Source organism: Fusarium phalaenopsidis (genome assembly GCF_050370095.1).
Source record: "Fusarium phalaenopsidis strain FUZ10S chromosome Unknown contig_32296, whole genome shotgun sequence".
Classification (NCBI taxonomy): domain Eukaryota; kingdom Fungi; phylum Ascomycota; class Sordariomycetes; order Hypocreales; family Nectriaceae; genus Fusarium; species Fusarium phalaenopsidis.
The window spans coordinates 345,748-357,679 of NW_028145408.1; the positions used below are offsets into that span (position 1 = coordinate 345,748).

General features: G+C 50.4%; 2 protein-coding genes across 2 annotated transcripts; one reads left to right on the forward strand and one right to left on the reverse strand.

The window, feature by feature from the left end:
• Positions 1 to 237: 237 nt before the first annotated feature.
• On the reverse strand, positions 238 to 718 carry LRP88_05693 (uncharacterized protein; the record flags this gene model as incomplete). The annotated part of the gene is made up of 2 exons (XM_083242243.1): positions 238 to 370; positions 432 to 718. 2 exons carry the CDS (start codon positions 716 to 718, stop codon positions 238 to 240), a joined length of 420 nt encoding a protein of 139 aa, XP_083101179.1.
• A 1,414-nt stretch (positions 719 to 2,132) lies between these two features.
• Positions 2,133 to 4,674, forward strand: LRP88_05694 (uncharacterized protein; the record flags this gene model as incomplete). Its single annotated transcript, XM_083242244.1, has 4 exons — positions 2,133 to 3,132; positions 3,182 to 3,215; positions 3,268 to 4,592; positions 4,646 to 4,674. The coding sequence occupies 4 exons, from the start codon at positions 2,133 to 2,135 to the stop codon at positions 4,672 to 4,674; spliced, it is 2,388 nt and encodes a 795-aa protein (XP_083101180.1).
• Positions 4,675 to 11,932: the final 7,258 nt, after the last annotated feature.

Below are 11,932 nucleotides of genomic sequence, written 5' to 3' on the forward strand. Positions count from 1 at the left end.
GCGTGGTTCGTATGGTCACATTCCGACCCTTATTATTTGAGGTTACCTTGCACCCAAATGGTTGGTAGAAGGCATAGCACAAAATAGAGAGACATTGGTTCCCTTAACGAGTTTTCACCGCGATGTTGAATCGCACGCTATAGACACTCAAGTACAGAACCATACATGACCCTAGCTTTGACTCTCACCTCATGTGTTTCTTCTCTCGGCTATCCTCCAATAACATCCTTCATGAATTTAACGGCCAGACAGCCAGGGCAAAAGTAGAAATCCCTTAACGGCACCACTTCTGCCAGAGACAACCCATCCTAATGGCATAACAGTGCGGGCAACCTCCGTTACCCCGACAGTGACGAATGGTTCCGCAGAACTGATAACACCGAGAAACTCGTTTCTCAAACAGGTTCGGAGCCTCAGATCTACCAACATACTCGTCTCGCTTGCAATGGTCACGAGCCTCTACCCCCGAGTGCTCCGGTTCTCCCAGGACCTGGTTGGCCTGCTCCTTCTCCTGGTGGAAATACTTGTCGGCATTCGGACTTGGCTTGAAGTGGACGGACTGGGCGAGGTGGTTGGAAGGGTGCTCGTAGACGTCGATCTTGACTTGATGATTCTCTAGGTACATGTCGAGAAACTGGGTGTGGGACAGACCACCCATGAACTCGTCGTAGTGCTCGAGATCATCGGCGTGGATTGCGTCTCGGGGTGAGAGAGCCATGATGCCGACAGCGAAGAGTATGGCTATCTTCAAAAAGATGGAAAAGGGCGACATGAGGATGGTAGAGAGGTCTTGATGGAGTGTGAATGCAGGCGAGTATGGTTGTCCTTCTTGAGCGTTCAGACTCAACCTTTATAAGCTGCAAGATCGAATCCTCAAACCTGAGAATTCCGGATAATACGGCATCTGATATGGATCCTGAACAAACTTCACATGCAATACGGGGCGGCTGTCTTGACGTATGATTGCCAATGCAGCTTTGAGACAAAACGCGGGTCTGGATCGTTGCGGGGACTTTGGGACATTGATTATCTACGGGCGCTTCAGACTGAAGTATACGGTGGTCGGCAAACCGGCAGTCGATGTGGATGTCGGCTGATTGTAGCCGGCCAGAAGTCATGGATCTTGGGTTGTTGGTTCTGCTGCATATACTCGACGAAAGTGCGCAAGCAGCGTGCCGAGTTCCGTTTTTAACAGGGCTCTAGAAGTCAAGTTGAGCATATTTTCAGTTTCAACAACACCTTTTACGTAAACCAATAGCTTCACGTCGTCCAGCTTCGTCGTAGAGCTGGCTTCTTATACAATGCCCGCATATGTCTCATAGTAAAATCCCAGCGGCCAGACCCAGAATTGTTTGACACAATTGTTATTGTCTGCAATGATCAAAGAAGCCAGTTGTTTGACCCAAGAGAGAGGTTTAATTATTAAGATAGGTCTATGCTGGCAGGGCATAAGATAAGGAAAACACTGCCTTGTTTGCGACCTGAACAAACTGTGTACTGGATGATTCGACGCCGGTAAGCATAGAGTATACCTCGAATTGCCTTGTCCAGCTGGGGGGAGGGGAAGTGCCCCAAGAAAAAGATCTCGTGAGCCCAAGTTTGGGGTGTGACAGATCCTGTGCTTGTTTGAGTCGTCGTTGTTATTTTTCTGGGGCGCCAGGACAGGACTTCTTTAGTCTATAGAACTCAACCTTATAGAGAGTTTACTATGGCATCTTTTTCTCCTACCTACCGGTATCTGGTGTGCCGCAGCTATAGACTCACTCCTAGGCTAGACTCTATAACAGGTAGCCCAAATTCGTAGACTTTTCTACTTAGTGACACTCTTCTACCCACGAAAGAAACTTCGCCATGTCTCATGTTTATAGATTTATTCGAGATTGACTATTATGGCTAAGCCATGTTGAGTTACCAGCTGGTGTTGTATCGGTCATCACAGCCTCGGCTCCCTATGGGGCTGAAGGACCAGGTTCAAATCAGGCTGCCCAATGTGCAAATAATGCATGTTGGTTGATGCCTGATTACATACCCCTCTTTTTGAGTGGTCAATCTCAGACAACTGGAAATTCCCTCAAAACCAGCTTCATTGTCATTGCTCGGACACCCTTAACTATTCGTGGGGGCTTATCGTGATGAAGACGAGAAAAAAGCTATCGAGCCCGGCTCTCTACACCATCGCATGGGTCGCTGCGTTACCTATCGAGCGGGCTGCGGCGACTGCTCTCCTCAATGAACGTCATGATGAACCCGAAGGTTTCAATCAGCACGCCAACGATGCCAACGCCTATGATTGGGGAGAAATCGGGCAGCACAATGTGGTGATTGCTTCTCTTCCTGCAGGGGTGTACGGCACAACCTCAGCTGCAATCACAGCATCCCACCTACTGTCTTCATTGCCTCATATTAGGATCGGTCTGCTTGTGGGCATCGGAGGCGGCATTCCTCGTCCTGGTTGGGACATACGTCTTGGAGATATCGTTGTCAGTCAACCTGATGGACAGAACGGCGGCGTGGTGCAGTATGATCTGGGCAAAGCCAAAGTCAACCAGACCTGGGAGCGGAAGGATGCTCTCAACATGCCTCCGCCGGTGCTTCTCAACGCGCTTGGGAAATTGCAGGCCGAACACGAAATCGAAGAACCAAAAATCACGGAGCTTCTACAAGAGCTGATCAGAAAATATCCCCGAATGAAGAAGCGTTATGTCCACCAAGGCGGGGAGAACGATCGACTTTTCTTATCAGACTATGAGCATGTTGGGGGTAGTACCTGTGATGCATGCGATTCATCTCAAGAAGTGGAGAGACCTGAGAGGGAAACAACGGATCCAGAGATACGTTACGGCACCGTGGCATCTGGCAACACTTTGGTCAAAGATGCTGTTGTTCGAGACAGTATCTTAAAACTCGTCGGTGAAGAGTGCCTGTGCGTCGAGATGGAGGCGGCTGGCTTGATGAATACCTTCCCGTGTCTTGTTATCAGGGGCATCTGCGACTATGCCGACTCGCACAAAAATGACAACTGGCAACGCTATGCCTCGGCTACCGCGGCGGCGTTTGCGGTGGAACTGCTTGGGCATGTACCCGCAAGGCAGCTTCAAAACGCCCCATGGGCTCAAAAGGTGGTGGAATCACGTTAGTATCGGATTCATGCTGGGGTAAATGAGTACTTACCAGTTCATAGTTGCCGAATTTAGCCAGGGACTCAGCGATTTGAAGTAAGAACATATTCTCCATCACCCGAGCGTGATGACTGACTGGTCATCATAGAGAATCAACTCACTCATCCTATTCAAAGGCCGTCCTCGACCGTCTTCCAACTGCGCGAGGGGCGGCGTACGACTCGTCTGACAGTTCCGAAGAGCCCAAATGCCTTGAAAACACACGAGTTGACGTCCTTCGCGAGATCCATGAGTGGGCCAGCGATCCCGCATCACCCACGCTGTTCTGGCTGAGCGGCATGGCTGGCACGGGTAAATCGACCATATCCCGGACGGTGGCCAGTCGTTTAGCCGGAGAAGGGAACTTTGGGGGGAGCTTCTTCTTCAAGAAAGGCCAGACCGATCGAGAGGATCCCTCAAAGCTGTTTACCACGCTGGCTGCCGGATTGTCGAGATGGCAACCAGCAGTATCCAAGCATATCAAAGATTCAATCGAACGGAACCCTCAAATCTTTGATCAGATGTACCGGGACCAGTTTTCAAACCTTATCCTCAAACCCCTTTCTCACACCATGCCACGCCCTGAACAGCCTATCGTCATGGTCGTTGACGCGCTGGATGAGTGTCAGCATGAGCTGATTACCCATATCATCACTGACGTGTTCTCTTTGGCTCGACGTCCTGGTCTGAAATTGTTTTTGACAAGCAGGCCTGAGCTGCGGATCGTGGCTGGGTTCCCAAGTGTTGGGCGGAAGGTTGTCTACGACGATATGACCCTTCAGAACGTACCATGCGACGTTATTGATCATGATCTCAAGATATTCTTCACTAGAGAACTTGAAAAGATGCGCAAGCGCTATAGCGGCATAGAGAGACTCGCTTCAAACTGGCCAGGAGAGCATTTGATCCAGAGACTTGTCAATATGGCGACCCCTCTTTTCATCGTTGCGTCCACTCTCTGCCGGTTCGTGGAGGATCGAAAGCGTCGCAATCCGAAGCGGCAGATGGACAAGATCCTTGACAAGATCCTTGCTACTCAAGATCGGACACATGAGACTAGCCTGGATCAGATGTATCTCACCGTGCTCAACCAACAGTTCGATGATGACAACAGCACACAGCAGAGAAGTGAGACTATCGAGATGTTCCGCCGAATTGTCGGGTCCATTATCGTCTTGTTGACTCCTCTTACAATATCAGCACTGGCACGGTTGCTTCAACATGACGAAGATATTGATGAATTACAAGACGCTGTGGAGGCCAGGCTGGAAGTCCTGAACTCGGTTCTGAGTGTCCCTCCTCCTTCAGAGCGCCAGAATTCTCCTGTGAGAATCCTCCACCTGTCATTCCGGGACTTTCTAGTCGACTGCCAACGTCGAGACGACAATCCCTTCTGGGTGGATGAAACCAAGACACACGGAGTTCTTGCTCAGAGTTGCATGAGGGCCATGGACTTCAACTTGCGCCAAAACATTTGCAATTTGGAGAATCCCGGAGTCCTGAGAACAAGCATTGATCAAGGAACTGTGGATGGTTGCTTATCTTCAGAAGTTCAGTACGCCTGTCTTCATTGGATTGGCCACACTGAGCAAGCACGCGTTGATTCTGCAACTGGGGATGAAGTTTTGACGTTTCTGAAAGAACATCTACTCCATTGGTTGGAGGCCTTGAGCCTCATGGGCAGAATTCTGGAGGGTGTAGAGATGGTTGAGAGGTTGAAACACGCCACCATGGTTGGTTCACACGCCTCTTGCTGTCCGGATCAACTTCGGCTAATACATGCTAGTATGCCGCGTGCCCTGAACTATCCGAGTTCCTAGACGATGCGATCCGGTTCGTTGGTTATAGTGCCAGGGGAATTGCAACCGCTCCATTGCAGGTCTATTCGTCGGCTCTCGTTTTTGCGCCACTGGGGAGCGTGATACGCCGCGCCTTCCAAACCCGAATTCCCAACTGGATCTCATCTCAACCAAGGGTTGATGCTCAATGGAGCAGTTGCCTTCAGGAAATATCAGGTTCCAGGGCGGAGGTTGGCTCGATTGTGTTTTCACCTGATTCCAGACGTATGGTGGTTGTATTAGAGTCCTGCAGGGAATTGTGGCTCTGTGATGTCAAGACTGGCGTAAAGCTGCAAGTACTAAAGGGCCACTGGCATGATTGGTATCAGGTGTCTTTTTCAACTGACTCAACCATGTTGTTCATCGCATCACGGAAACACATACGGGTCAGGGCAGTTGACACAGCCAGATGCCTCGGAACACTCAGGCACCATGGGAGCAAGGTTAGTTCTATCATTACGTTGAACCTGAACCTTGTCGCGTCTGGATCAGACAAAGGACACATCCAGATCTGGAAAGCTGAGACTGGACAACAACCTTTTCAGAAGCTCATGGGACATGAGAAGCGTGTTAGAGCACTTGCTCTCTCGGCTGACCAAAGTCTATTGGCATCTGGATCAGATGACGGAGCAGTACGCGTCTGGAACACCGCCACTTGGACCCTTATTAAGTCTCTGGATGCATCAGAACATGGCGGAATTTTCACGATAGCCTTGTCTGTTGACTCGACCTTGATCGCCTGCGCAACTCATGACACAGGATGCACGATGAACATAGACGACGCAGGAGATACGGACGACACGGATGACATGGACGACACAGATGACGCAAATCATACAACCCGCACGGGGGACACGGACCACACAAGCACGATGAATAACCTGGATAAGGCGAGCGGCCCGGTTCTTGTATGGGCATTTGAGTCAGATCAGTTACTACAGAAGCTGCACAGAGACACAGACACAGACACAGATATATCTAACTTGATGTTCCGTTCCGAATCGGAATTGATTGCTTCAGGCAGTCTATCCCGATCAATCAAAGTCTGGGGGGCCAAGACAGGAGAGTTGCTGCATGAGCTTGGGGTTGAGGAAAATTACGTGCTGGCATTATCCTATGCACACAACCGGACTCTCGCAGTTTTAGGTGATGCCAAGACAAGGCTGGGAATATGGGATGTCGACACGCAAGAGTGCTTGCAACGTTTTGATGCATACATCGGCATGTTGGATCGGGTGGCGATATCGCCTGATGCTCGGTTGATAGCGTATGGGTCAGACGACGGTGAAGTGAAGATCTGGCATGTGAGTCTGAGCAACGACCCGAGCAAATCAACAGGCCAGTCAAGAGAACTGGGTCATTTTATTGCAGCAACATCACCAGATTTAAGCCTGGCTGTATCAGCCACAGGTTTTAGGAAAGACTCGGCTTTCGCAATCTGGAGAATAGCAACTGGAGAGCCTTTGCGTCAACTGGACGGCCAGAGTGATCAATCGTTCATGTTCTCACCGGACTCAAAACGCCTACTCTCTGCGGGAAAGCGTATCCTTGTTTGGGACATCGACAGCGGCAGACAACTATTAACCCGGGAACCATTATCTGGGGACGGGTTTCACGGAGCAGTGTTTTCACCCACATCGGAATTGCTTGCGGCTGGTTGCAGCCAAGCTCTACGAATGTGGCGGATTGACACGGGCAACTGCATTCAAACAATCGAGTGTGGCCTGGAGAGAGATTCTTGTGCATTATCGTTCTCCCCTGACTCGGCATCAATAGCATCCGAACATTATCCGGTGTTGAAGGTATGGGATATCGCCAGTGGAGAGCAATTGCTTGACATCAAGGTTGCCGACCATAATACCGTCGTTTACTCAGTGGCTATCACGAATGACGTGAAACTAGCAGCGACAGAGTCTTACAATTATAGCAAGGACTCCATTGATTATAGGGATGTCTCCGTTTGGCAGGCCACGACAGGAGAATTGCTGGACAGCTTCGAAATTGGAGATGAGTGGAATGTGTTTCCCCAGCTTTCTTTTGAAGCTGATAATACTCAACTTCTCATCAACAGCGGTCTCTTCGCAATCAACGGCTCCGAGTCTTCTCTATCCTGGTCAATGGAAAGGCACATTGGGATTGGAACAGATTTAGACACAGGTTGGATCATCTGGTACGGCCAGCGCCTGCTTTTTATCCCCGTCGAGTTTCGGGGGAGTCGCTTTGCCAGAGTGCAAGGATCATCAGTCCTCCTGGACCGCAGGTATGACCAGGTCATCGTAATTGGATTTAGCCCCGAGGAGCTTACCAACATGTACAAAAAGCACGGATATTGACAAGGAGCTGGGTCGATAGACAAGTATCGTGTGGAGTTTCAGTACATCAACTCAGCTATGTGCCATACTGTTTAGGGGAATACCTATTAACCTTGATTCCCAGTAGATCCTTGCCAGCGACCATGCCTTTATTTATGATAGTCATTATAGACATGAAAAATACCTTAACATAGGATGTAAGTTAGACAGCTTTTAGAAGCACCTCTACGGAGTAACTTGTAGCCTAGTTTGTTATTATGCAAGAGCCGGGCCTTCCTATTTCGATAAACCATAGTAGAAGCTACCACTGCTCCTGGATGGAAATAAGAGCCGGGGAAGCTGGGATATCGATGTCTTCTCGGGCAAAACAAAATTCGTATTCGTAGAAACTTGACATGACCAAGGCAGGCCGCCCTCAACGCTGCGGTATGTGTGCATTTCACTTGTGAAAACAACCATGAGATCAAAGACGGCCCAAGACTAAGACCACAACATAATGTTAAGCTCATTCAAGACCCTCCTCTCTGGTAAGAGACGATGCGGCGTCTGCCTCTTTAGCCTGGAGCCCAGCGTTGGATCGCTCAAGCTCGACGTCGATAGGTATATCTTAACGGGCCGCACCGCCTCATCTCCAATATGTCGATTTCATGCTGTCCCTTGCGGTCTCTTCCGGCCTCGATGAATGTCTTGCGTGGTCGGCACTGGCAAAAATCAACCAGCCTGCGATGCGGCCAGCGAGGCCTTTTCCACATGAGCTCGGAAATGTTTCACCAAAGGCGGACAAGGTCAAGACCCTAGTCTCGTCCGATTCGAAAGAAGCGAACAAACCCAAGTCTGGCCTCACTGATGGGGCCTTTGCTTCGCTCAAGGCAGCCCCGGGAAAACGCGACACAAGAAGTTTCGAGGACCAGAGCTTGACAAGCAAAGAAGAGAATATAAATAGTCAAAACGAATAGGAACCGGACAGTAAGGAGATATGAGTCGGGGAGTGAGATGTTTTCGAAAAGTCTGGCATCTCTGTCACCCTCAGAGTAATGTCACTTCCATGAGCCCATTGACATCAGGCCTGATCTGGATCAGGTATGGGAGATGTCCGAATTTGGGAATTGGAGACTGGTCGGCTTGTCTCAAAACTTGAAGGGTACCGTGGGGCCTTGGCTGTCTCGGCGGATGAAAAACTACTGGCATCCGGATCAGATGGAACAATGATGACCTGACAGAGGGACAACTGGATCCGTGAAAAGGCATTAGTGGCACCAGAGGGCGGTGCCATTTCCAGGATGGCATTCTCCAGTGATTCAAACCTGATCGCAGTGGCAGTCTCCTCGCTGTCAGACGACAGATCAACAACAAGGCTAGCCGCGTCTGCCTCTGCTGAACTTGGCCACCTCTCCCTCCTTGCCTGAGTCGATGCAGCCTAAGGAGCGAGTGTCGAGCGCATCACTGGACTCTGGGGCGGTACCGGCAACGTCCTCGGACACGGTGATCATGTCATCATGGAGTGCCCAGGCGATGACACAGAGGGCGAAATCGTCATTTTTTCCATCCAATCATACTAGCCACTACAAGCGTTCTGCAGCTACCAGCGCTCCCCGGACCTGATGTTTCGTTCCGGGTCGGTACTGGTCATCTCAGACCCCGAAAGCGTGGCAATGTCTCCTTGGCAGGCTGATATAGCCCAGTTATTGCATGAGTTGCTAAATGATCAGAGGCGTTGGCTTACCGCCACTCCGCCATCTTGTGATTCAATAGTCAAGACTTCTGCAGGCTTTGAAACGGCGGAAATTTGGTACACTGAGTCTGGAGTGTGCCGACAATGTCGCAATGTGATAAATGGTGGTGTTTTTGGATCAACTGTGGTTGCCATATCGGCCGATTTGAAGCTCATAGCGTCTGCAACGGACCACGGCGAGGTCAAAGTTAGTCAAGTCAGTCGAGTCGAGGACGACTGTTCGCAGTCGCAAACATCAAGAATTGAAAACATGGCCAGCGCCAGGCTCGCCAGATCTTAGTCTATATACACCCTTTGATTTCGAAACCTCGACCTGGACGATTCGGGAAACAATTTCAGGAAGATGCCGGAACTATGGACGGCTTGCCCTTTCACCTGACTCCAAAAGCGCGCTCGTGATGGACGGGCGGGTGCTGGTTTGGGACATTCAAACCGGCACCCAATTGCTAGCGCTTGGACAAGACAGCAACCTCTACTAGGCAGCATTCTCGCCTTCTTCGGAGCTAGTTGCAACGGGCTATCTGGGAACTATACAAATATAGCATGTTGGCACGAGAAAATGCACCCGAACGCTGAAGGCCTTCACTCAAGGATACACTTCATCGTTGGTTTCCTCATTGGACTCGACATTGGTAGGAGCAGGCCAAGGAGGAATCATCAAAGTATGGGGTATCTCCACTGGGCGGCATGTCCGAACGATCCGCAAGCCACCGGGTAAGGAATGGAACACCAGGTGTCTGGCCATTTCGTCACACGCAAAACTGGTGGCCATAGCATCAAATCGTGGCGTGGTCAGGATTTGGCAGGTCTGTACTGGTAAGTTCCTCGGCTCATTGGATCCTGGTGTCCGGAGCTCGCGGCTATCATTTGAAAATGGCGATACACAGCTTCTCACTAATTCCGGCCTCATTGGAATCAACCTGGACCGCGTGATTGCGCACCAAACTACGAGTACCGAGTCAACATTCTCTACAAACCCCGTAGATCTGTCATCCGTGCTCTCGAAGAAGGAGGATGACTCCTTTCAGCTGCCTTGGGGGGGCGGGGGGGGGGGGGGGCATATAGGGATAGGGATAGACAAGAGCAGGAAATGGATCACTTGGAATGGCCGATCCTTCTTTCTCACTCCTGTCGAGAATGCCGAACAACATGTCGAAGTTCATGGGTCGTCAGTTCTCTTCAGGTCCATCTTGGGGAAGCCTATAACATTCAACCCTCAAAGTTCGCAAACCTGTTTTCATATTAGGGGCAGAAAGACAGAGGAATTAAGGCCATTTTCAGTCCCAAAACTTTACCAGAGACGTCATCTTCAAAGTGCAAGCATAAGTCTATTCTTGTACATCCCATAAAATAAATAAGATGGTCCGACTTAACACCTTCAACGTTTGTATGTGTCACATCCAAGGGGTGTGTGGCATCTAAGAGGGAAACTCAACAGACACATCCAAACTCCTAAAGGTCTCATCTCTTCCATCGGGGAACAATACGCGCACAGTGGGTAAACTTCCTTCGGCCAATTGTCTATTTCTATACGAAGCGATATCCGGGCAACATTCCCTTGGATTTGCCGCTTCAATAAGTCCAGCCCAGAGAACTTACCCCTGATAGGAACCGTGGCGGAAATTTGAGACAAAGGCTTGACCCTGGGCTTGAAACGAATTACCTCCCAATCTGGCCCAGCAGGGTGGAGGCCCGCAACCTCGGCCATGAGCTCAAAGAGTGAGACACATGCCCACGCATGGCAGTCTGACCGCAGTGACACTATATCTTCACACCAGCTCGCCAGATTCTGTGATAGCTGCGTCCTCCAGGGACTCCAGAAGGAATAGAACATATCGTTGTAAAGGGGCCCATCGATAAGGGCAAGAGCACGGAGAGCATAAAACAACACGTCTGTTGAAAGCTGAGTCAATCTCGTGCCTTGAACAGCCAGTCCTTGTGCAGGTACGGCATTACCTGATGGCGAGAGAGATTTCTTCAAGATGTTAAGAGCTTCGTAGCCAGTGACGGCACCACAGAGAACTGCCCAAGCTGGGCTGGTCGTGTAGAGAGAAGGGTATGAGTGGTGGAGAGAATAGCCAATGTGTCGTGATCCCATTGACTATGAGGATCCTGAGTGGTTTAGCAGCCACGGAACTCAACTCCACTTGTTTGGTCACGTCGACATCTTCATATACGTGAACAAATTAGTCTTCTTCCTGATCGATTCGCAGACGAGTTATCATGTCAAGGGTTATCTCCCTACGTGATTGAAAAAGAAAAAGAAAAAATAGGGGGGGCATCCCCCAAGTCGCATCGGTCCCAAGACCATCAAGGATACCACTAGTAATTGTGATCTTTGTTTGGCCTTGATCTACAGCGAGGCGCGCGAGCTCGCTACTCATCGTACACAGTAACACAAAGCAATTCTCCTCTTCTCCTGAGCTAGCCGCGAGAGGAAGGAAAACCAAAGTGAGGGAAAACCGCCCAGCGATAAAGAACCCTCCTTCTTTGCAACTGAGGAACAACCTCCCCCCACCCCCATGGCTTATGGGCCGGTAAGCTCTAGACCCCAACGCGCCCGGCCAGTTGCCCGTATGCGGGTATGAGGTCCGCGGGCCCCGTTCGAACCCGCTTTCTTAGCCACTGAGTGACTGGCTGGGGCTTCTCAGCTGGAAGTATGAACGAAAAGAGTCCACTTCGGTATCTGTCCACGAACTGGATGTTAAGTCTCCAGCTTTCGATTGATCAAGCGACCGCGCTGAGGGGCCTCTTGCTGCAAAGTCTCGAGACAAACAAGCAATCAGGGTAGTTCAATGGATCACCTTGGGTCATTTCAAGGGCCCAAGCCGACCACTAATGGGGATGGGATGTTTGATGATCAAGACGGCCCAGTTCCGCTCCCACGGCGCC